A 25,978-nucleotide genomic window follows, 5' to 3' on the forward strand; every position below is an offset into this window, starting at 1 on the left:
CCTCAGTCCCAGGAAAACTGGGATAGTTGACATGTTCTCCTGGGCTAATCAAAACAGGAGCTCTTCCTGTCTAAAGAGGTTGTTACTGCCTTGCTAGAAGATCCTATAATGACCTCACCTGAGGTAATAGTTACCTTGTAAAGGGAAACCAATTTGCCTACGCTTCTTCTCCATTATTCTCATTATTTCTATACACCCCAAATCAGATTCCAGCATGAGAGGGGCTGTGGTGGCTAGAATTTAAAAGGCAAATCCAGAAGGAGGAGACTTATGCCAAAAAAAAAAAAATCTAGACTTTGCTCATATATATTGGCAAAAACCCAGAGAAAAATGTATGAGATTCTCAGAACATTACACTGACAAGGAGAACCGTAATTTTGGATAGGGCAGAAATGATTGATAGGGTACACTTGCCACAGATTCTGGATTCTGCGTGCTGCCTTGAGCAGTAGGGGGTGATTCTACTTGTTGGTTCAGTTAGTTGAGTGAAACATGAACTTAATAATGATCCACATTAAATGAAATTGAGAATGCCAACATTCCTTAAATAATATAAAGCCATTCAAAGATTTACAAAGATAGGAATGTTGGAGTGGATTTGTTGTGTGCAATCTGACTGTCCTAATCTATTAATCCCCTAAGTCTCCTTGGAGGACCTATCAATGACACTCCTTTCACTAAGGCCTTGAGAGAAATAACACTGGTGAGGGGAGTACCAGCATCCATGAAAACCATTTTAATGATGCTTCTCTTTAAGCTAGGAAGGCTTGTGGAAAATGTTATGGTTAAAAGGGGTTCCCAATTTCAATGAAAACATCAGACTCTTGGGGTTGGTACAGGCTTAATAGCATTTAGTAGACAACTGCAGACAAGGTGAAAATAGTGATTGTAATAGGAGTAGGTCCAGTGTAATCAAGAGTTCAGCCCACAGCAATATTGGTTGTGGATAACACAGGGCCTCCTGGCCTGAAATCCCTATTCAAAAAATTAACGAGGTGGCATACGTACTAACCAAGAAAAATTGATACCAAAAACTGATACAGCCATGCCAGTAAATACCAGCTATATCCCAGCCTGGCCTAGGACCAAATACATTAGCAACAACATAGGTCTTACTTGATGTATATAACAATAGCAGAAAAGCCTGACTGGAGCCACCAAGATACAGTGTCACCAAATTGCCACAAATAGATACGAGTGAAAGACCCCTAAAGATGCAGAACTCTGTAATTATATCATAAATGTGTTCCCAAATCTTCCTTTGAGGCTCCCATTTGCTAAGATAACAATGTACTGCAGAAAGGAAACTATTAGGCCTTTTGGAGGTCATCTGGGAGCAGCTCTGAACAAATATAAATTTCTCGGGTCTCTGAAACCATTGTGGTTTATGGAACAAAGTATATGCTATAGGAATAAACCCATCCCCCAGTTATTTTTCCAGTGAAGAGTTATAATTTATTTCTTCATCCTCTGTGGCAATATACCCACACTGGATCCCTGATCCATAAAAAGAGGGTTATTGTATCAGGAAGTATGAAGAGATTTGCAGAGATGAGTCCCACCATCAAAAGCTTTAAAAGCAGCAGGAGTGTGACTCTTATCATGTCTTGCTTTAGCATGATCTTTGGCATATGTAGGAGGAGACAGATGGGTCTCTAAGAATGACTTCACAGGCCAGGATCAGTGGCTCATGCCTGTAATCTCCACACTTTGAGAGGCTGAGATGGGCGGATCACTTGAGGCCAGGATTCGAGACCAGCCTGGCCAACATGGTGAAAAAACATCTCTACTAAAAATTCAAAAATTAGCCGGGCATGGTGGCATATGCCTGTAATCCCATCTACGCGGGAGGCTGAGGCATGAGACTCACTTGAATCTGGGAGGCGGAGGTTGCTGTGAGCTGAAATCGGGCCACTGCACTCCAGCCTGAGTGACAGAGCGAGAGAGCGAGACTCCGTCTCAAAAAAATAGAATGACTGCACATATTCCGAAACTTAATCAGATGGTGATTCCAACTGCAGCTGCTGTCAGATAAGTTCTTTTTCTTGGAGAAAATCAGAAAGTAGCTGGCTATTGATTTGGTCAATGCTTTTTTGTTTTTCCTTTATTCCAGTAAGAGCACTGGAAGCATTTATTCTATCTCAGTAAGCAGCGGTGTAGATTGTCTTTTTCCAACGTTACACTAACTTTCTATGTCAGAATATCAGTCTCGATATCAGACCTTTGATCAGCTTACCACTGTACAGGGCAGCATGCTGTATGCGTCCAGGTGAGATTCTGATAGGACCTGGAGAATGGAGTCATGTTTCCTGGATGCCTGGTAAGATGTGTCATCCCAGAGAGCGAATGATGAATCCCATGAAAGCACAGAGCCTGCAGCCAAGTTTTGTAGAGGTCCAGTGTCTGGTACATGCTGGGATTTCCCCTTCATCATGAGGAATAAATTGTGTACTTTATTCCTTCTGTAACTAAGGAGAACTCTCAGTGATTGGTGGGTGATATGGTTTGGCTGTGCCCCTATCCAAATCTCACCTTGAAGAGTAATAATCCCCATGAGTCAAGGATGGGACCAGGTGGAGATAATTGAATCATGGGGGTGGTTTACCCCATACTGTTCTCATGGTAGTGAATAAGTGTCACGAGATCTGACGGCTTCATAAAGGGGACTTCCCCCACACAAGATCTCTTGCCTGCCCCTATGTAAGATGTCTCTATGCTCTTCTTTCATCTTCTGCCGTGATTGTGAGGCCTCCCCAGCCATGTGGAACTGTGAGTCCATTAAACCTCTTTCCTTTATAAACTAGCCAGTCTAGGGTATGTCTTTATTAGCAGCATGAAAATGAACTAATACAGTGGGCTTATTTAAATTTTGTGTACTCTGCTCGAATTCATTCGTGGATTGACCCAAATGCATCTACTTTTGACTGAGATTAGAAAGAGAGGTCTCTCTGGCTGGTCCAGGCTGTGGTGAAATTAGTTCCACCATGTGGACCTTATGAGGGAAAGCCAGTGGGCTCAGAGTTTCTGTGGAAATCAGGATTATGTATAAAACCAGGAAGTGTGAGCAACACTGTGCCCTCTTCAGACAGTAACTATTCTTTTAACTTACTACTAGGCTACTTCAGATAAAAGCAAGCGAAAAAAACCTGTTCAAAAGGGTTCCGTGAAGGCTGCAGACAGACACCATGAGAGCTTTCTCAAGTTCTGAGAGGGGATGGATGGCATGTAAGCAGTTATATGTGAACGCTCAAGTTCACAGGCAATGTACGTTTGATTTAATAAGGAATGTTTTAGAGGTCCCTGTGTCATGGTCTGCCAACTCATCTGACCCACTCAATTCACTATGCAGGTGTGCTCAGCTCTTAGCCTGGTAAGAGTTTACCAATAAGGAATGAAAAGCAAAGAACATACTTGACGATATGCCTGATTTAATTCAGCAAACTTTAAAAAGACACTGCAACTTTTATAAATGAGCACATTTTCCAAATAACCATTTAAGAATATAATATATAGAATATACAGATTCTTAAGTTACAAGCAATAGAGACTGATTCTGATTTCCAACAACAAAAGGGAAGATGCTGGGTCATTCAAAGGAAATGCCAAACAGCTGAGCATTCAGTAGGCTAGAATGAGGGTGGCACTAGAGGTTTAAGCAGCAAGAGCTCACAGCCATCTCTCCAGGAGGCTGCCAGAGGACAACTTGATTCCTATCACTTTCTCCTCCCAAATCACAGGGAAGGGGCAGTTTCCCAAAATAAGCAGTGTGTGTAGGGGGAGGGGGTTGGGGAATGCTGGACTTTTATTATGTGCTCATATCAGGCTATGCAAACAACCAGCAGACTCCTATACATACAAAGTTGAGTTTTGAATTATACATGAACTTTTTTTTTCTATAAAACCTACACTTCCCCATAATACTATCTGCATTAGTACTCCTGGTAGGAAAAAAGTATTGCAGAATGCTCAAATTAGGCTTATACAAGTAGGTTCTGAAAAATCTCAGCAATAGCTCCAGAAGCAGTAGAGTTCATAATCTAGAATTTATTCCCTTTTCTTTACACTTATGTTTATGTAGCTACTTTTACTTATGTAATCAGGAAAAACACCTCTATGAGGTAGGTTGATGGCACATACTGATTCATTTGGATGGAGTTACATCTGTTGAAGGCCTAAAACTTGTAAATGCTAATTATACTTACTGATAGCTTTGTGGAGACTGTGGGGAAAAATATTCCTATACTTTGTTGTTTTTAGTGCTGGCAAACATTAAGACATGACTCTTTGGCAGTGTAAGTCCTATTTCTTCCCTTTGCATATAGGCAAAGTGTCAGGCTCCAGCCTGAGTTCCAGCACAACCAAGGCTAGGATGGAAACATGAATGGCAAGCTGGAGGACCTGGCGGGGCAGGCCCACAGCGAGTGTTGAAGATCTGAGTTGTGCCCTGAGAGGAAACTCACTGTGACCTAAGAAGAAAGAGGCAGTACAAAGTGGACCCAGTTCTAAGGCTTCCTGGGGATAGGGCCTCCTGGTCCATCATGTGCTCTCCGTAGCCCAAGGACATGTCTGTATCCATGGCACAGAGGGTAAAACCAGAAGGTAGTTTCATCAGAAGTTCTGTAGGCTCCCCAGCACAAGCAGCACTGACATCTAACAGGATGTGTTACAGAATGGGGAGTGAGGTGTTCCCCTCCATCTTCCTAAATTCCAGCACCCAGCTTTGGCTTCTTGAGGGGACCCAGAAGGAGAATGGGATGCCTCCCGGGAAAGGGCAGCAGTAGCTGACTATAGAAACAGGGAAAGCTGCTGAGGCTGCTCAGGACATCTCTTAGCACGAGACTCACAGAAATACTTGGGGTGGGATGGAGAATGAAAAGGCTTGGGAAGAGCTACTTAAATAGGCGTTAGTTTTTAATCATTAAAATAAACTCATTTTGAAAAGCCTGGTGAAGCCTGTGGAGCTTGGAATTTTCAGAGGAGATGGCAGTAACATCACCAGACTGTAGAATTTTATATATATATATATATATATATAGTTTTTCCCAATAAGGTAATGATGCAGATATCCACACTGGTCCCCTCAACACTCTCTTGCCCTGTATAGTAATGCATACTGGCACACAGGCAAAGGTTGGATTGAAACGGGAATACTTTATAGACAAGGACCCATGTATGTATCTTTTCTGGATAAGAATTAAACTAATACTGGTATCAGAATTGCTAGTATCATCAACTGATATAAACAGCCAGAACATATAGCATTGTGGGTCATCTTTTAACTCCCGGGACTTCATTTCTCTGAGTCCTTTGCCACTGCTATTAGGACCTAGTTTTACTAAAACACTCAAAATATGAGTTTAAAGTAAGAAATGAAGTAAACAGGCTGGGTGCAGTGGCTCACACCTGTAATCCCAGCACTTTGGAAGGCCGAGGCGAGTGAATCACATCACGAGGTTAAGAGATTGAGACCATCCTGGCCAACATGATGAAAACCTGTCTTTACTAAAAATATAACAATTAGCTGGGCGTGGTGGCACATGCCTGTAGTCCCAGCTACTTGGGAGGCTGAGGCAGGAGAATAACTTGAACCTAGGAAGCAGAGGATGCAGTGAGCCGAGATCGCGCCACTGTACTCCAGCCTGGCGACGAAGTCAGAGTCCGTCTTAAAAAAGTAAACATGTCCTTCCTGTTCTCATTTTAAACTTGATTTAGACTTCCAATAATGAAAGACAAGTGGGTGTGTCACGTGTGCTAGCAATGTGAAACAAATGCTATTCATATTTTTCAATTCGTAACTGCAGTTTGATTTTTGATGTTAGCTATGGGCTTTGGATTCCCCTTCCATCAAATCAGCTTCACAAGTTAAATGGATTGTTTTTATTTACAATGAAATAGTTTTTGAATGACTTAACACAAGAACCTAGACATAACATCACAATTGCACTGTTATAAAGTTTAAAGGCCTATTCATTTCACTGTCAGTTGAAATTCATTACCAGGTGAAAATTCAGGAGCTGGGTTTTGCACTGAGGATGCTACACAGCTACCAGCCTTTTTATTTTGCTCTTAATAACAGAAATACTGACTTAGTGAAATTACAAGCAAAGGCCTCTCAATAGCTTTTTACGAGTCTGAACTTTTGCTTTCAATACCAAATAGTATTTGAAAAACATGCTCACTTTTGTGCTTCTTGAGAAATTCTAAGAACTGGCCCAGATTCATGTGATAGTCATTCCTTAATCCATAGTCACCATGGGCCTCAAGGAGTAATTCTTCAAAAGAATGGAAAAGGCGCAGGTCCTCACCATTTCCTTCTGTCTCCACGCTTTCAGCATGCTTACAGGAAATGTGCTTCCAATTGGGGTACCTAATTGTGTGCCAGAACTCCTCACAGTGCTCTTTGAAACCCTCCACACAGATTATACCAGGCTTTCCTGTCATGCAAAATCCAGTCACATCTAACCTTTTCCCAACATCCAAAATCTTTTTCCTTAGGTCCTGCTGATATATATGGTGACTGTAGATCCACATTCGGAGGAATGTGTTCTTGACTGGCTTTGCTTGTGTAGATGGTTCATACACAAGCTTTCTGCTCAGGAAATAAGATGCACTGTTGTCCTGTAGCCACTGGATTGCTGCACATACGCAGAGCTCACCTGGATCAAAAGTCCCTATGTAAGAAGTGAGACCTTTGTTGAGAAGTAGCTGCTGATGTCTGTCAAGTTCAGATGACCGTCCAAACAGCTGCAATGCTACATAGGGGTAGCTGTGAGGCATGGTCACTTGCAAATCAATTTTCACCTTAAAATGAAAATCAAATAGATTTAAATACCATAACATCTCATAAGCTAGTTTATCAATAGCAACTGCATGATTTTTAGAAATGTTATTGCTACTATTAAATGACAGCTGTGTACCAGATACTTTACATACACGATTGCTTCCTTTTATGCATTATTTCAATATTTACTGAACGACTACATGTGCCAGGTGCCCTTGTGCTGGGATAAAAAAGTGAATAAGCCAGACACTATTTTTGCCCTTCATGAAGTCCAGAGCCTAGTGAAGGAGACACACATTAAACAAATAATTACACATAGCAAGTATTTAATTTCAATTGTGAGAAGCATTACTATGGAAAAGTGGAGGGTTCCATTGAAGTGTGTAACCAGCGGGACAGAATCCAGTCTGGGGAACCAGGAAGTTTCCTGACAACTGAAGGATGAGTAGGAAATAGCTACAACAGTGGTTCTCAAATGCCCAGTCCATGTGTTACCTATGCTATGCTAATGTTGCTGGAGATAAACGGATCAGAAGACGGAGGTAAATTCATTTTTAGTCTTTAGATTTTTTCATCCGTATTTGCTTTCTGTGTTGTGCCATGAAAAATCCACTCATTCATTCCTTAAAAGCCAGTTTTGTTACAGGAGATATTTAGATTTATAAAAATCATGATACATGTGCAAGGTAGTCCAACTGGATGAGTGAACAAAATAATGGCATAAGACTGCAAGATAGCTTCAATTAAAACTCCAGGTATATTTGTTAAAAAGGTGTGTATGTTTACATAAAATTCAAGATATTTACTGAAGACAATTTACAGAGCATTCCATATCTTTCAAACAAGGTAATATGCACCTGGAATATTTCTATCTTTCCTTGACAGAAAGCTGTTCCAGATGTTTCAGTTAAAATCAGGGCACCTACCTTGGGCTCCTCAATCTGGAGCGTAATTACAAATTCGATTTTTGGCGGCAGCGCCTCCCTTGTGCCTTCCAAATACCTCTTTATATTCGTCAGGGCATTTACATCTTCAAGTTTTACTTCTCCTTGGTTAGGAAACATAGAAAACAGCATTTCCATCTCCAGTAGCTGAAGCTGAAGGCTTTCTTTCACCGAAGCAGACATGTTGCCTCGCAATCAACCTGCCTGGAAACCTCACAAGGCTCAGGGACGCTGGGTTTGTCAATGCCAGCCGGGGTCCAGCGAAATTTCCCGAAGGTCCCTTTACGTGGAAGCAATTCTGCAGGAACGCTTTGCACCGAGAGCTAGGGGCACAAACCGGACACTTACACTCTTCTTTATTTCCTGACTCCAAAATCTAGTATGCACAACATCCCCTAAAACACTCCGTTAAAATCCATATTCTGCGTATCCGGGCTCCGGGCTCCCGCCTCCCGCACCCCGCACTAGATAAGGGAATCTGCACTTTCAACAAGTGTTTGGAATTGTCCCGCTGCAGGTGTCTGGCAGACACCTGCAGCCGCTCTGCAAGCCTGAATTCTGGGAAAGGCTGGGGCCCGGCTTCCAATCCCACCCGGGGCTCGGGCTTGGGCGGAGCCAGACGCTGCGGCGAGAGAGGCCGCAGTGCCGACGGGATGGGCTCCGGGTTCCCCAGTCCTGGTGTTACCCCCAGCGCCAGTCGCCACCCCTCGGTCTCGGACTCGCGGACCGCCCCCCTCTCCGGGGTGGCCTTTTCGCTTGGGCCGCATCCCAGGGCTCCGGACGCTTACGATTCACTGGCCTCTGCCCCGAGGGACCCAGGATGAGGGTAGGGGGTGTCTCAGAGGTCATTAAATAAAAGATGTTTACAACGAGCTGGCGGAAGGGGGTACCCGGGGAGACGGCAGTCGGAGAAGGCTTCCCGGATTCAAAGGTTTGGGAGATGACCTCGACGTCGGAGGTGGGATGCGGGCCGCCGGCGGCGCTCACTGTGGGCGAGGTCGCCCTGTCCGACGCCCAGCGACCGGGCTGATTCCCCACCCCCGCCCCTAGCCAAGACCACTAGGAACCCCGGCTTCCCGGGAAAGCAGCGCCTGCCGCCCCCAGAGGCCCAGATTTGGAGGCGGAGGCTGCGTCTCCGCGGCTGCAGTGCTCTGAGGGCCCGCGACCCTCGGCCCCAACCCCCGGGCCACCGCTGGGGCCTCACCCTTCCTGGTCATTCAATGGAAACAGCCCCAGAGCCCGCTCGGAACCGCAGCCGCAGTTCCTCAGGCGCGAGCTGCGCGCGACCGGCGGCGAGGCGGGGGCGGGGCCGGCGGACCCTCCTCCGCCGTGATTGGCCGGGGGGCGCGGCGACGAGCCGGAAGCCACGCAGGGCCACGTCTACTGTTCGGAGGACTGGGTCTGGGTGCAGACGTTGTCGCTTGGGCGTTTCTTGGCTGCGTGTAGGTGAAGGGGGCTTCGTGACCGAGGTAAGCTGGGCCCCGAGGCTCGGAGTTGAGAACGGAGACCAACGGTCGGCAAGGGCTCGGTGGGAGCGGGACAGGTCGGATTCTCGGCCGGACGGAGGGGCTAGCGGGCCGGCGCGACTGACCGAGCGGCGGAGCGCGCGGGACACACCTTCAGGCCCCTGCGCCCCGCGAGCGGGCTGGTCGGGCCCGGCTGCGGGTCTCCTGCCTGGCTTCTGGTCCGTGGACCTAGGCGAGCACCTCAGGGTGGAGTGCCGGGTAATTCGAGGGTAGGCGGGAGAGAGGCACTAAGGAGGTTTGAAGATTGGAGAATAGGGGGATACTCTTTAACTTTTTGAGTGAACGCTGGATTTGGCAAATGTGCTTAAAATAAAGGCATTCGCAGACGCATTGAAAGTAGTTGTAGGACCTGAAACGCATATTATCTGGACCTTTTTTTTTTAATGGCTTTTTGGAGTTAACAGGACTGGTTTACACCCTTATGAATAATCATGACACATAACGTGACTGCTCAGTTTTTACAAATATGTATTTATCCTTAGGAAAGATATTTGATCACTGTCTTGAACTAAATTAGCTTGCTGAATGCCAGCTTTTTCCAGCTGGACAAAAGCAACTGTTTTTCACCATTTCTTGTAAGTTCTGTTCATTGAAGCAATGAAGGACAATAAAGAAAACAAGATTATGAGGCTAGCAGCTGGGGGACTCGACTGCTCCTCATCTCTGAGCTAATTGGGAATTAATTGACCCAGGAAATGTATATGGACTACTGAAGGAAAACTACTGACTGAGGTTGGAAACCCCAAGTTCCACTTAATGGGAGTATCCCAGAGAAAACAGTATTAGTGGGCAAAGGGCCGATGTTTTTGTTCTTGTTGTTTGTTTGTTTTGAAACGGAGTCTCGCCCTGTCGCCCAGGCTGGAGTGCAGTGGCGCGATCTCTGCTCACTGCGACCTCCACCTCCCGGGTTCAGGCGATTCTCCTGCCTTAGCCTCACAAGTAGCTGGGACTACAAGCGCGCGCCACCACGACAGGCTACTTTTTGTATTTTTAGTAGAGACGGGGTTTCACCGTGTTGCTGGCTTGAACTCCTGACTTCATGATTCGCCCGCCTTGGCCTCCCAAAATGCTGCGATTACAGGTGTGAGCCACCGCACCTGGTCTGTTTGTTTTGTTTTGTTTTGAGACAAGAGTCCCCCTTTGTCACCCAGGCAGGAGTGCAGTGGCGCGATCTTGGCTCACTGCAACCTCCACCTCCCGGGTTCAAGAGATTCTCCTCCCTCAGCCTCCCTAGTAGCTGGGATTACAGGCGCCCGCCAACACGCCCGACTAATTTTTTTTTGTATTTATAGTAGAGAGGAGGTTTCACCATGTTGGCCAGGCTGGTTTCAAACTCCTGACCTCAGGTGATCCGCCTGCCTCGGCCTCCCAAAGTGCTAAGATTACAGGTGTGAGCCACCGCTCCCTGCCGATGTTTTATTTTTTAAAGTAAAGGAAAAAGGTGGCATTCTTTAGGAAGAAGATATTGCTAGTTTTAGAGCAACATCGTAGAAGGGTGTCCTGATTGTCCTTAAGAAAATGGAAAAAAATCTGGGTAGTCTTGGAGAAGAAACTGTTGCTTTTTGCTTTTCCTTTGAGAATATGTCTCTGTAGTTTCAGAGGAATAGCAAAAGAACCACAAAGATTTCTCAGATATTTGGGGATATGTAGTTTCAGTCCACTCAAGAATCTGACTTTAGGCCTCAATCCATCACCAGCTATCTATGTTAATTTAGGTTAGTTTCCCCTTTTGTAAAAGGAAATGATCTTTGAGCACATTGGAGTCATAGAATAGGTGTAAAATCTTCATTTTAGTTGAGAGTGGACCAGTTTAAGTGTGCCCGGGTCCGGGAATAGTCCTGGAGCTAAAATGGGAGGAGAATGGGGACAATCTGATATCTGCCCTGAGTCTGCCCAGGAGTGGACAATACAAGTTGGGCAGGATCATCTAGGTAATTCTAACCCACAGGACTTACTCTCCTGCCCATTGCTCTGTCAAACATAGGGTTCTTTGAGGAGGTTCAGAATGAGACAGACCTATTCGTTTGGGATGGCAGTTTTTGAAGCAAATGGTTTTTGAGAGATTACTTGTTATGCCTGAAACAATATTTCTTAATTTTGTAGACATGGATTTAGGTGCTATTACAAAATACTCATCAGCATTGCATGCCAAGCCCAATGGACTGATTCTTCAATACGGGACTGCTGGATTTCGAACGAAGGCAGAACATCTTGATCATGTCATGTTTCGCATGGGATTATTAGCTGTCCTGAGGTCAAAACAGACAAAATCCACTATAGGAGTCATGGTAACAGCGTCCCACAATCCTGAGGTAATGGGTTTAGTGCCCTGATAAAGCAGACCATTATTTACAATACCAAGCCTTAGTGTCTGAGCAGTTTGACCTAAAGTACAAATTCTAATTCTAGGAATGTGCCTTCTCATTTATATGTGCTTTGGATATGAAACCACTTTTTTTTTTTTTTAAGAGTGTGATCATTAAGCTCATGATTCCTAAGGGTGTGGAAAGAATGAAAAGATACTGTCTTCTTTTTGGAGTCTCCATATTAGAGAAATAACAATGTTCTTCCAAATATATTGATTTAAGACATTTTCGGTAATTGAAAATTGTTTCCTTTGTTAACTTAGCAGTGATGAAAGATATTGGGGATGGGTGAGGGAAGGTAAAGATTTGAAAAGAAACTTTTTGAACATTTTCAGACAGGTTTTTGTAGCTCGGCAATAATTTCTTGTTCTGAATGAACAAACAGATAGGTGAGCTTTGGCAGAATATTGATGACGCCTTATGATTCTAGTCTTTGTGATAGACTTTAATCAAAGTATTCTTTTTGACACAATTATTTTTTCAGCTTTATTGTGGTATAAGTGATAAATAAAAATTGTATGTATTCAAGTCATACAACATCATGTTTTGATATATGTATACATTGTGAAATGATTAACGCTATCAGGCTAATTAACATATCCATTACCTCACATAGTTACTTTGTTTTGTGGTGAGAATACTTAAGATGTACTCTAACACATTTTCAATATATATTATTATGGACTGTAGTCACCATGCTGTACATTAACATCTTCCAGAACTTATTCATCTTATAACTGCAAGTTTATGCTCATTGGCCAGCATCTCCCCATTTCCCTTACCCTCTAGCCGCCATCATACTACTCTCTGTTTCTGTGAGTTCCACTTTTTTACATAACACATGTATGTTATGATCCTGCAGTATTTGTCTTCATGTGTCTGGCTTATTTAACTTAGCATAATGTCTTCCAGATTCAACCATGATGCAAATGGCAGTATTTCTTTTTTAAGGCTGAGTAATATTCTATTGTGTATATATACCACATTTTCTTCATCCATTTATCTGTTTATGTGCACTTAGGTTGTTTCTATATCTTAACCAACCTCTTGACACAATGTAATTGTTCTGTATTGTCTGTAGACCATTAATACAGGGTTTGAGTAATATGCTTCTATTTGATTGCTTGGGGTGTGGGATTTTTGCCTTTGTAGCTAAATCAGCAGCAGGTTAAAGTGGTGTAGGTCTGTGAAGGATTGTAACCTCCTCTTCCCCCAAACAAGGGCATTGCTTGTCCAAATATGTGATCACTATAAATGTATAAATGTCTAAATATGTAAATCACCATAATTGATTGACTGATCGACTTCTAGGAAAAGCCCCACATTTATTGCTAGTTCCAGAGGCATTCTCAAAATGATTCTCATTTCTTTCAGGTGACATTCACTGTGAACTACACTTTCTTTCTAGGAATTTGAGTAGAACAGTGTTGGGAGGCAGTTTTCATTTTCTGTCCCACCTGCTGGTTGACAAGCTGGCTAGTGTGTTCTTGGAGTTCCAAGTCATAGTGAGAAGGATCTCTGTGTGCCCTTATTCTGCTCCACTTGTGCCCTAGTCAGTTTATTGATAGTGAATACACAGATGACAGCCTTTTACAAAGGCTAGTGTGGCATAGTGTTTTTAGGCGAGTCAGATAGACTTGCTGTTTTAATATCAGTACTGACATTTATTAGCTGTATGGTCATAAGCAAATTACCTAACCTCTCTGAAGCTCAGTTTTCTCAAAGTAAGATTGGACTAAAAATAGGATTATTAGTTTAATTGATTTATGTATGTCATGAGGATTTAATGAGGTAATAGATATATAAAATACCAGTATTAATATTTGATGTTTATTGTTGAAGCTGCTCAGCCATCACTGTCTTTGTTTGAGGGGAAACAGCTTTTGCATTCTACTCTCAACTCAGCCTCATGAGTATGCACAGATTGCTTGTTTGTTTTTCTTTTAAGGAAGACAATGGTGTAAAACTGGTTGATCCTTTGGGTGAAATGTTGGCACCATCCTGGGAGGAACATGCCACCTGTTTAGCAAACGCTGAGGAACAAGATATGCAGAGAGTGCTTATTGACATCAGTGAGAAAGAAGCTGTGAATCTGCAACAAGATGCCTTTGTAGTTATTGGTAGAGATACCAGGTGATGATAAGAGTTACTGGTAAAAAAAAAAAAAAAAAAAAAAAAAAAAAGCTTTGGGAACATGATATAAACGATTGTATCAGTTTTAATCCAAGACAAATGGAAAGAAGTAAAGTGGAACTACTCTGAGTTGCATGTCTACCTGCATGGCCTTTTTAGTAGGATGTAGTAGCTAAGTCACTACTGCAGCTTGGGGTTTGGAGTCTGACTCTGGTTCGAAACCCTACTCCAAAACCCAAGCTGCAGAATAATATATGGAAAATACTTCCTGACACAAGAGAAGCACTAAATAAATGTCTCCCACTCCCTCTGTAGGTTTTTTTTTCCCCTACAGAGTCCTAACACATGATTTGAACTCATTATTTTTAAAGATTTACTTTGTAATCTGTTATTATTGTTTCAAATATTTATATCATTTTTCCATGCTGGAGCTCACTGAAAAGTATAATATTATTTCACAGCTTTTGCCATCCTTAACAAAAATGTATTTTTGTAAAATATTAGATGAAAAGTATACTTTGCAACAGTAGCATTTCCTTTTGCATAAGATCTGATTTTAACCTGAGATTCTTTCAAAAGGAAATTTCTACTCAGTCTCCAATACCTGGACTGGTTTTTCTTACCCTCTGTTGTGTTACCAGAGGGTTTTCCAGATACCGATGATAGTAGCAGAAATAGCCAAGTAACTTATGTTCTGAAGTACATTATCCCACCACAGTAAAGCCATCCCACATGTATTTGGTTCTTAACTATTAACTAATCTAAGTGATAAAACATCTTTTCCTACAAGGCAGTTTTTTTAAAAAAATTTTTTTGACATGGAGTCTTGCTCTGTCACCAGGCTGGAGTGCAGTGGCACAATCTTGGCTCATTGTGCCCTCCACCTGCGGAGGTCAAGCGATTCTCCTGCCTCAGCCTCTCAAGTACCTGGGACCACAGGCGTGTGCCACCACGCCCAGCTAATTTTTGTATTTTTAGTAGAGATGGCGTTTCACCATGTTGACCAGGATGGTCTTGATCTCGTGATCCACCCGTCTCGGCCTCCCAAAGTGCTGGTATCACAGGTGTGAGTCACTGTGCCTGGCCAAGGCAGTTTTTTAATCTGTTTTATTTTCAGATAGATAATTTGCTCTGACTTTACAAAATGGAAAACAGGTTCTATATCTTTGGTGGCTTAATACAAGAACTGTCTTATACATACTGTGTATATTCAGTGTTTATTGTTACTGTTTCTTAGAGTTCAGACATGTTGCTGTAGTCAAACTTGAAAAGGTATTTGGGTATGGTGTGGTTAAGAGTGTCCTTTATTTTATAAATTCATTTAAAAGCCAAAATTTTTCCAAGAACTAAATTGCGAAAGGCTATTGGAAAATGCTTCTAATTTACCAGTATCTTTAGAGTTTATAGCTTTCAGTTCAGATACAAGGAACTTATTATTTTGAAATTTGTGACGTGTAATTTTAGCATTTGCTTGCAGAACCAGCAACCCTGCCAGTTTCTGGATAGGATATATTATTTTCTTCCTTTTCTTTCCTAGGCCCAGCAGTGAGAAACTTTCACAATCCGTAATAGATGGTGTGACTGTTCTAGGAGGTCAATTCCATGGTATGTAGTTATCCTGAGTTGGAAATTAAACAATCTTTAAAAAACTTTTATTTACAAAAGTAATGTATATTTATTTAGAAAAGTGTGAAAATACAGATGAACAAAAAATGTTTAAAAAATGAACTCCTGGATACAAAATGCTAACTTTATAAATAATCTTCCAGGTCGTTTCTGGGCAGGCATGTTTTGTTTTACCTATGGCAGTACTATAGGAGATTATAGGTGGGAAATTCTGAACAAATATAACTTCCTTTACTTTGGTAAGGCTGAATTTCCTCAAATAAAAACCTTTTTAAGTACTTGAAGATGATCATTCTGGGGAGCTTTGTCAATATTAGGTTTTCACTAATAGCTGGTCTCCTGTGAAATCAGCTGTTACCTGTCAAGTAGTGATGGGCAATATCTTTGACAGGTAGTTCTTTATGTTATATCAAATGACAGAGAATTAAATGAAACAACACACTAGGATCCCCTTCTCACACTGTGTCTATTGTGAAGGCATTGCCTCCACTATGTTTTGAGGTGAATATTTTCCTGGTGTGAGATCTTTCTCATTAAAACAAACATCCACTCTTGACCTTTGAAACCTCCTCTGACTGAGTTCTGACTGTGTTCCCTTCCTGCACAGTCAGTCTGGCCTCTGCTGAGGGCTTGCTCTGCTTACCTTGTCTGTTTCCTCCTCTTCTATCATTCTTCAGCCTTCTGCAGGTGAGTCTCTATCCTTACCTCTCCGTGAAATAAATGTCTTCCCAGCCCACCCCTGGCATCTATCTGCATTGTTATTGCCAAATCTTGTGGATATTGTAAAGTAGGGATTCTTAACCAGGGACCTCTGTGGCATGTCTGGGACTGCTGCAGAGGACCTGTGGACCTCATGATACGATGTACAGAGTGTTGCCCGCACAAGCACTTTCCCAGGGAGTGTACAAGTACCTCTGCTCAGATACTCAGAGGGGGCTGTGATCTAAAAATAATTTTAATAATTTATGCTTTAAAGTTCTTATAGTTGAAGTCTTTGTAGCTTTCCATAATGTTAAAGCTCTTTCTTTGAGCTTCTACTTGGCCACTATTCCATATTGGTCTTCTCTGTTGGCTCCTCTTGTGTCTCTTTCAGGGAGGACATTCCTCGGGACTCTCTTTCATTCTGCATGATTTCTGAATGATTATCTCTACTGCCATAGCTTGAGCTACCTTTTTTATTTATTTATTTATTTATTGTTTGTTTGTTTGTTTGTTTGTTTGAGATGGAGTCTCACTCTGTCACCAGGCTGGAGTGCAGTGGCTCGATCTCAGCTCACTGCAATCTCCGACTCCCTGGTTCAAGTGATTCTCCTGCCTCAGCCTCCTGAGTGGCTGGGATTACAGGCATGTGCCACCACACCTGGCTAATTTTTGTATTAGTAGAGATGGAGTTTCATCATGTTGGCCAGACAGGTCTCGATCACCTGACCTCATGATCTGCCTGCCTTGGCCTCCCAAAGTGCTGGGATTACAGGCATGAGCCACCGCGCCCAGCCTCATTCATTTATTAATTCATCAAACATGTTTTACTACCTGCTGTGTACCTCCCTCTAGTAGTTTGTTTCTGTTTGACTGTGTATCACAACCCATAGTAAGAAACCCATTATGTGTCATGACATGTCAATGTGTGCTTGTATGTATAACTGAAATAATAGTTTGAATAAACAATGCTCATCCTTCCTACATGACATGCAATCATCTGTTTAAAATGCACAAATGCTGATTTGTGTCTCACTAAGTAGATTCCATGGCCCATTGGCAGGCTGTGGCCTGCAATTTGTAAAGCATTGATCTGAGTGGTGTCCTCCCTTAGGTGGCCTGCTTCTATGTCATGTTCACCCTGCCCCAAACTATTCTTTCTGTCATCCCCAGAATGGTTGTCTTTTTCAGCATTTTCATTCCATCTCTAGAACCATCACTCTTCTAGTGTTTTAGTCTAGAAAATGTTGAGGGTAATTTTTTTAAGCTTTCCTTCATTTCTCTCTTCAGCTTAGTGTATTTCAGGAAATGAAAAAAGGTTAACGTAGGGAGAAGGGGGGTTAGGAGAAGAGTAGGGAGGTAAGGTGGGGCTAATTCATACGAAACCTTGGAGGTCATGGCAAGAACCTGGGCTCTATTCCAGAGGCAGTGGGACTCCATTGAAGGATTTTATGCAAGAGAGTGATGTGATCACATTTTCATTTAATCCAGTCCTCTGTCGTAGAGAGAAGGGAAAGGAGAGTTGTAAGAAGGAAAGAGACCAGCTAGGCCACTCTTGAAAAATTAGTATTGCATTCAAAGGATTTTGTGATATATGGGGAGAACAGAACTGTGAAGAACACATTCCAGGTTTCTGAGTTGATAAGTTGGATAGATAATGCTGTTCATTGGGTACATAAACTAGTCATTTAGTAAATGTTTCTTTGGTAATTTTGATATTGGTCATAAAATTATTTTGTTTCTTCCTTTAGCATGTCTTTTAGAATAATGGGTTCCTCTAGTCAACACTTCCATTAAACTAACCTAAGCTCTTATTTGCATTTTTTGAGCTTCTCCATCTCCTCCCATCTCATCATTATACCAGAGCTAAGGTTGCCTTCATAAGGTACCATTTCTGTTAAATCACTTCAGGGCTCAAGAATTTAAAGTGACTCCTTTTTGCCTCCAAATTGTTGTGTTTGAGGTTCAGGTCCAACCGACAGGTTTAGTCACTGAATATTTACTTATTGGTTACTGGTCCAGCTTTGCTATCCATTTTTCTTTGTTTTTTGCTCATGGTGCTTTTCTTACAAGTTAGCTATGTTTAACTGTAAGCTGGTTTTCTTTCTTTTTTTTTTTTTTTTTGAAAATTACGGGATGTTTTTGAGGTTTATAATGAAAGTACAGTTCTGCTGGGTACCTGGGGCACTGGCTGGGTTCACTTTAAATTGATTCATGACAGGCCGGGCGTGGTGGCTCACACCTGTAATCCCAGCATTTTGGGAGGCCGAGGTGGGTGGATCATTTGAGGTCAGGAGTTTGAGACCAGTCTGGCCAAGATGGTGAAACCCTGTCTCTACTAAAATACAAAAATTAGCCAGGTGTGGTAGTAGGCACCTGTAATCCCAGCTACTTGGGAGGCTGAGGCAGGAGAATCCCTTGAGCCTGGGAGATAGAGGTTGTAGTGAGCTGAGATTGTGCCAGTGCACTCCAGCCTGAGCGATACGGTGAAACTCCATCTCAAAAAAAAAAAAAAAAAAGAAAAAAATCTGACACAATTCCTTTGGACTCCTGCGGTTATGTATGTTTGGGCAGGAAATTCATTTGAGGGCCTGTGCTTGCTAACAGCTCTTTAAGAATGGGTTTTCCCCTCTTCCCTGCTTAGTGTTAAGATAACTGTTGTGGGAGTGGTGACATGGGGTGATTAATTTCTGACTCATCCTCACACGGAAGGTATAGTTCTTTGGGATTTCAACTTCATGAGAGTCTAGTCTTCTACTGGGTTCTGCATCTTAGATCAGCGTGGGCTTTTTTTGCTCTGAAAACTGTAGCTCAATTTCTAGTTTAGAGGAATTACTTCAGAACAAAACTGGTTTCCAAACTAGCTTAGATCTTGGAGTTCTTGCCTTCAGGTATGTTTCAGCCTGATAATTCTGTAACTTGCCAGCACTGTAGTTCTTTTTAAAAGGAGATTTTTGTCTTTTATCTAGCATTTTAGTTGTTTCCAGGAGGATGATTCATCTGAATTATGTAGTTTGCAATGTTACTGGAAACAGAACTCAATTATTACTTGTCGACATTGCTTTATATTTACATTATTACCTGTTTATATGTAGTGATTTTTTTTTTTTGGCTACTAATAGTCATTTATATTTTTAAGATCATTTTTATGTTTTCTAAGATGTCTGAGATGACAAAAAAGGATTTGTCACCCTGAAATTCCTACATATGAATGCATTTAAACTTTTTTCTCTTTGTTAAGAAATATGATGAATTGCTTTTTGTATTTCTATGATAGATTATGGCTTGTTAACAACACCCCAGCTGCACTACATGGTGTATTGTCGAAACACGGGTGGCCGATATGGAAAGGCAACTGTAGAAGGTTACTACCAGAAACTCTCTAAGGCTTTTGTGGAACTCACCAAACAGGTGAAAAGTTTATTGAACATGGTTAGAGTTCAAACAAATGAATAAAGTAACATAGTCTACTGAACAGATTATCTTGTTTGTCATGCCTCCTCCTTCCTTTTCCAAAAATGCTGCATATCTCCTTTTTTGTTTTGCACTAGGGCTACTCAAGGTTCTGGTCTATGTATCCTGCTAACTTACATTGGCGTTTACTTGGCAAAGCACGTAGTACATTCTGAGATCCTTTGGGGAAGAAAACATGGTGGGAGTCTTGACGATGGTTATCATAAGTATTCATTCAGAATGAATTTGATCTTAGTTAATGTAGGTGCTGTTGGCTTAATACCTGGGGCATCTACTATTGAGATTTTCTTCTAGGTATATTGGCTTGTTAAATGTGGGGAGATTTGAGAAGTATAATTCATTTGAACAACAAATACTGAGTGTATGTCCTTACCAGGCACAATTAACTAAAAGCCCTTGCTCTCATAGAACTTAAAATTTGGGGTGAGGATAGCTGGGAGAGAAGACAATTAGAAAAAAAACAAATCTGCCTGATGATGATGTCACATACTATAAAAAGGATGACATGTCATTACTGCCCATTTGTCTGTGTGCTTATTCTTGCATTTGAATGGCTGCCTTGTAAATATTACTTTTAAGGGACCCTGTTAATTGAGACTAAATTTTAATAAAGCTCTATGCTATCAGTTGTTCAGTCAGTGAAACTGTTCTATTCCAGGTGTTTTTAAATTTTACTTTAGTGTTTTATAATTTTAAAAATTGATAAAATTAATTATAATTGATAAAATTTAAAAATCAAAATAGATGAGTTAACTGAATATTTACATATGCACATATGTATATATGCTTTATATTTCACATTTATTTTTATAACTTGAAATTTTTCTTCCATGTGTCTTTTTCCTTTGTAGGCTTCCTGCAGTGGAGATGAATACAGATCACTTAAGGTCGACTGTGCAAATGGCATAGGGGCCCTGAAGCTAAGGGAAATGGAACACTACTTCTCACAGGGCTTGTCAGTTCAGCTGTTTAATGATGGGTCCAAGGGGAAACTCAATCATTTATGTGGAGCTGACTTTGTGAAAAGTCATCAGAAACCTCCACAGGGTATGTCGTACTAGCACTGTAAAAATTTGTTTTTAATGCTCTTTGAAGCCAATCTCACTTATAAACGAAGGTGGTAAAGTGAGTTAAGAATCATGCAGCTAGTCCTGGCTCTGCCACATTTAGACACTGAGAAATCTTCCCATTCTCAGAGCAATTGAAACATGGTCTGCTCTCTCTGCCTGTAAATCACACCACTCCTCATAGTCTCCAGGAAATCAGGTGGGGAAAGCAAAGTCAGGAAATGGCATTCTAGGTTCTCAAACTGGCATGCGTCAGAATAACTTTGAGGACTTGTTAGCACACAGATTCCTGGGCTCCACTTCTGAGTTTCTGGAGATCTGGCATAGGATTTGCATATGATAGAAATTTGCATTTCTATCAAGTTTGCAGGCTTTGTTCATGGTGCTTGTCTGGGGATCCCTTTTGGAGAATCAAATCTAGAGGATAGCATAGTAAGTATTATTAGATACCTTATCTGAATTAGATATACTATGGAAAGCGAATGTAACTGCTTATACAGTTGTTAGTAATCAGTGTTTTCCACTCAGTGCAGAATAGGAGGAGGAACTTTTCTTCAGATTTTAGTTGTAAGAGGTGTTCTGGATTTATCTGCATTATAGACCCTACATTATTTGCTTAGGACAAACCTGACTTGCAGTTATGTTTTGTTTGACTGGCTGCATTTGTGTGTTTGTCTGTGTGCCACTGTTTAAAAATTCCGTGACTTCTCTTACATATTGGAATCTCTAGCATCTCTTTACCAAAATCAGAAAATGTTCACACATGGCATTAGTCCACTGCAGTCAGATAGATGCTGCCCCCCTTAAATAGGACATGCATTCTAGAACTCTAGAGACTTCATCATTCAGTTGCCTCATTCATTCATGTTATTATGCCTTACTTAATAGGCATTTAAAATGTCAGTGTAGTCAACCAATTTGAGCTCCTTTTCATTGAATTGCTTGTTTTGACATTTACTTGACAGTTCAGTTCTGCCACTTATTTATTCATTTATTAAACACTGAGCTGTTACTCTTTATGCTCTAGGCGTTGGGACTACAGTATGAACAAAACCGTAGTCCTCGCTTTCCTGAAGCTTGCATCATGTCCTTTTGTCAGTCTTATGATCTCATCCCTGACAAAAGCCTTTTACTTCTTAGTTGCCTTATGTTGGATTTGTCACTCTGCTGCTATCATGGCTAAGGAATAGCCAAATTTTCTAATAAATTTGATGCTACAATTGCTGAGATTTCAGCAACTTTATGTAAATTTCATAAGCCAGTTATCTCTCAAAGTTATAATTCTTTGCTCTTAATTACCAGTGTTTCTTTTTATTGGTGGTATGAACAAATAAAAACCATTTCTGTAGAATTAAAGCACATACCTCATCTAGTGCTGATTATTTTTTCTATGTAAAGGAGATCATGGTGCTAGGTAAATTACATTCAGAAATGTAGCTTTTAAAAAAACTTTATGGGATACCTGTCTAACCAAACCAACCTGCTTATAAAATGGAATTTTATAGTAGTAGTATAGCAAATTTCAGCATAGATTTTGAATGCTCCTCTTTTCACTTTGCAGTGAAAGAATTTGACCTGTAAAAATCACTAATAAACTATGTACTATTTAAAGATTATATACTATTTAAAGATTAAGACATTGATTTTTAGGATGATAATTTTAAGAGAAAATTCTAAAACTCTTTATAATAAATTCTTAGACTGAAATGCATGTAAATTATCCTATGTGCTAGGAATGGAAATTAAGTCCAATGAAAGATGCTGTTCTTTTGATGGAGATGCAGACAGAATTGTTTATTACTACCATGATGCAGATGGCCACTTTCATCTCATAGATGGAGACAAGATAGCAACGTTAATTAGCAGTTTCCTTAAAGAGCTCCTGGTAGAGGTATGGTGGGGGGATTGGCTACCCTCTAAAACAAGACTTAGTGAAATAGTTCCATATTTTACAGTTATTTGTCAGAAAGACAAAATTTGTGATAAATTCTTTAGTGGGCAGAAAATTAAAAAAAGAGCAGTGGTAATACTCAGTCATTTGAACATTTGAGGCTTTGGAACCTGAAGGTACTCTTTTCTTCCTTATACTGGCCGAGTTTTGTGATTTGAAGCTTTAGGAAGTTTTGCTTCCATCATAATTGAAACTTTGATGAGAGTTCTGTGGTCACTCCATAAAAGCCCTAAATTCTAAGAGGAAATCTCATCATCTGATATATTAACTGATTATGATAAGCTTAGTAATGTGAGATTTGTTTCATTTTGCTATATTAGAAATAAATCTCAGGCTAGCTTTAAGTACAGAACGTAACTGGAAATTTCCAGGCTGGAGTGCAGGGGTGCTATCTCGGCTCATTGCAACCTCTGCCTCCTGAGCTCAAGCAATTCTTCTGCCTCAGCCTCCCAAGTAGCTGGGATTACAGGTGCACACCACCACACCTGGCTAATTTTTGTATTTTTAGTAGAGATGGGGTTTCACTATGTTGGCCAGACTGGTCTCGAACTCTTGACCTCAGTTGATCCACCCACCTTGGCCTCCCAAAGTGCTGGGATTACAGGCATGAGCCACTGTGCCTGGCCAGATACTTTTATTTAAAAAATTAAAGAGGTGAGGATCAGGAGATACAGGTTTCTTAAAAGAGGATTTCTCCTAGAATTGCTTTAAATAGTGCTCAAATGTATTTTAGGCTTTTTTCCTGGTATACATGTAAATTTTCAGTCAGACATTTATGGCATAAACTAAGGCACAACTGAACTGACTGATAATTTTGTTAGCCTTTAGAACTCTCATTATATTTGTTTTTGTAGACCATACTTTTGATGGCAAGTTAAGTATCATTGTTTTTGTCTAGATTGGAGAAAGTTTGAATATTGGTGTTGTACAAACTGCATATGCAAATGGAAGTTCAACACGGTATCTTGAAGAAGTTATGAAGGTATTGAACCATTTTTGTTTTCTGGTAGTTTCTGAATTAATATCATGTATCTTGAAGTTATGAAGGTATTGAACCATTTTTGTTTTCTGGTAGTTTCTGAATTAATATCATGTATCTTGAAGTTATGAAGGTATTGAACCATTTTTGTTTTCTGGTAGTTTCTGAATTAGTATCATGTTTCTGTGAGGGAGATACTGCCTTCATAAAAGTGATTATGTTTAGTGCATGAAGCTGAGCTGCTGTTCATGTAAAGGTAAAGAGAAATAAATAAGAAAAAATTTAGTTTCCTTGATGAAAAAAGGAAAACTTCTTTCCTTTTCTTGGAGTTTTCCTTTAGAAAACTTGTGAATTCTTTCTCTGCGCCTTTGTAATGAATGTAAATCTTTCTAAAGGCCCAATAAGCCAGTTTTACAGATCAGGAATATTTTTATTTAAGGTCCTAGAGTCGCCAACTTCAAATATAAACATCAAGGAAGATAGCGCACCTATCTCCCAGTCTCAGGAGAGTTTAACATAGGTGTTTGGGTCCAATTTGTAACTATCTACCTGTCACAGAGGTAGGAAAAGTTTTATTACTCCCTTAGAGAAGGGCGGTTAACACAGGTGGCCATCCCTATTACCAAGTAAGTTTAGGATAGACCATGTGTGACAAATGGTGTTGTCAAGTTTTCCTGTTTGAGGACTAGTGTTAAAGAAAAAATAATTCATAACACTTGTTAAAATGGTAAAGCAGACTTGATTCAGGACTGTCGTGATAGGTACAGGGACTAATGTGATGGAGTTTTGCAGTGGTAGGAGAAAGATTGGGCTCAACTCCAAATATAGTAAGGAAAAGTGGGGTTTTATAGCCAAGGAGCAGGGAGTGTGGGGGCAGGTGGTGGTCAGTGGATGAACAATTACTGAGAGGAAACATGAGGGTAAGTGGGTGGTATTTTGGCTAAACTGATCTAACACGACTTTTGCTGAAGGTAGGCCAGGGCGGTCACATACTACCTGGGGGATGGTGGAGAATAAGAACTCAGATCAGATGTCACGAGTGGTCATGTATCAGGATGAGGGATTCTCGCTAAGCTCACTTAGCATGACTCTTATTAAAATCGGGCTATTGGAAGACATGCCTGAGGACAAGGCCTAGTCAGGCTTAGGTGAGCCTGACTAAAGTTTGGTCAAGGAGAGAATTTTTGTCATTAGCCATCTTTTATCTTAGGAAATTGGATTGGAATGTGTTTGCTGGTTATATTAAAGGGTGAGCATTTATCTTTGCTGTCTCTTAGCAAATTAGCCTGTGATTGAACATCAGTTTGGCTTAATACTTATTCAGTAATAAAACTATTTCTTGCCCTTCTTTTTTTTTTTGGAGAGGTTTTCTGGAGTGGTGGGAGATTCTGTTTCTAGTTATTTCTCTGGTGTCCACCAGATGACCACCCTTGGCACCACACTACTTGATCGGAGAGTTACCGGGGTTCATGGACAAAACTGGAAGAAGCCTGTTTGCCTATATTTTCTCATTAACGAGCAGTTCTCCAACTTTTTTGTACCTTGTTTCAAGTTCTGGCATTTATACTACTTTTAGTTACCTTTCTATTCTCTAGAAAGCAGGAATTATAAAGTCAGATTCTTGCAGAATTTGGACAGGTAAAGTGAATGAGGGCAGCAGGTGGCTAGAAACAGGGAAGTGTGCCAGATGATGTCAACAGTAGTCACACTCTTCAAGAGAAGCAGGAAATCTGAATTTTCATGTGAATTTCCTACTTTTTAAAAAAGAAACAGTGTCTGACTGAAAATTTACGTGTATACCAGGAAAAAAGCCTAAAAAAGAAACCGTGGCTGAGCAAAACGAAATATATCTTGAGGCTGCTAGTTTATGACCTGATTTTAATATATAGTTATAATAAGCTCATTCAAGGGGATTCCGTCTGGGGCCCATTTGCCTGCGTTTCACAGGGATTGGGTTATTTCACAGTACTTGGGTTATTGCTTTAGTATTTTCATTTTCTGTCTTAAACATTTATTACAGATAAAATAACCTAGTTTAAGAAACTGTTACTTCTCAACTCACTATCTTCCAGATGAAATATTTTTAGCCCTTGTCATTCCTGAGGTCTCCTACATCCAATCTAATGCTGATCTTTCTTTTGCAGTTTTTCTACTATCAGTCTTTCCTTAACCATTCTTAAAGCTCTCTCAGATCCATCCATTCTTGACTTTCCCTATTCACTGTTGCTGATCCAGCCAGTTTCTTACTGGGATTAGTCCTAGAAGCATCCTGATTCCATTTCTTAACCTTCTAATTGAACTTGCCGCTATTTGTAAATGAAGTTTTATTGGAATAGAGCTATGTTGATTTGTTTATGTATGGTCTGTGGCTGCTTTTGCACTGTAATGGCAGAACAATTGTGACAGAGACCATATGGCCTGCAAAGCCTAAA

At 40.9% G+C, this 25,978-nt stretch overlaps 2 protein-coding genes across 7 annotated transcripts in view; one reads left to right on the forward strand and one right to left on the reverse strand.

Annotated features, from left to right (window-relative positions):
* Positions 1 to 5,862: 5,862 nt before the first annotated feature.
* RWDD2A (RWD domain containing 2A) lies at positions 5,863 to 9,060 on the reverse strand. The gene is made up of 3 exons (XM_033235561.1): positions 8,930 to 9,060; positions 7,708 to 8,048; positions 5,863 to 6,801 (listed from the first exon to the last, which is right to left on the reverse strand). Exons 2-3 carry the CDS (start codon positions 7,906 to 7,908, stop codon positions 6,124 to 6,126), a joined length of 879 nt encoding a protein of 292 aa, XP_033091452.1. The 5' UTR covers positions 7,909 to 8,048; positions 8,930 to 9,060; the 3' UTR covers positions 5,863 to 6,123.
* Positions 9,061 to 9,062: 2 nt separating this feature from the next.
* The window catches only part of PGM3 (phosphoglucomutase 3), a 28,282-nt gene continuing 11,366 nt past the window's right edge, over positions 9,063 to 25,978 (forward strand). For 3 of the 6 annotated variants that reach the window (XM_033235555.1, XM_033235558.1, XM_033235559.1), the window contains exons 1-8: positions 9,063 to 9,194; positions 11,355 to 11,563; positions 13,566 to 13,750; positions 15,288 to 15,355; positions 19,353 to 19,486; positions 20,401 to 20,596; positions 22,350 to 22,507; positions 23,466 to 23,549. In XM_033235555.1, the coding sequence (XP_033091446.1) occupies positions 11,357 to 11,563; positions 13,566 to 13,750; positions 15,288 to 15,355; positions 19,353 to 19,486; positions 20,401 to 20,596; positions 22,350 to 22,507; positions 23,466 to 23,549 (1,032 nt within the window). In that variant the 5' untranslated portion in view covers positions 9,063 to 9,194; positions 11,355 to 11,356. Of the gene's footprint in view, positions 9,195 to 9,861; positions 9,984 to 11,085; positions 11,183 to 11,354; positions 11,564 to 13,565; positions 13,751 to 15,287; positions 15,356 to 19,352; positions 19,487 to 20,400; positions 20,597 to 22,349; positions 22,508 to 23,465; positions 23,550 to 25,978 lie in introns of those variants that run through there. The other 3 variants (XM_033235556.1, XM_033235560.1, XM_033235557.1) reach the window with 3 other exon arrangements.

Source organism: Trachypithecus francoisi, unplaced genomic scaffold (genome assembly GCF_009764315.1).
Source record: "Trachypithecus francoisi isolate TF-2019V2 unplaced genomic scaffold, Tfra_2.0 Lachesis_group15, whole genome shotgun sequence".
In the NCBI taxonomy this organism is placed as follows: domain Eukaryota; kingdom Metazoa; phylum Chordata; class Mammalia; order Primates; family Cercopithecidae; genus Trachypithecus; species Trachypithecus francoisi.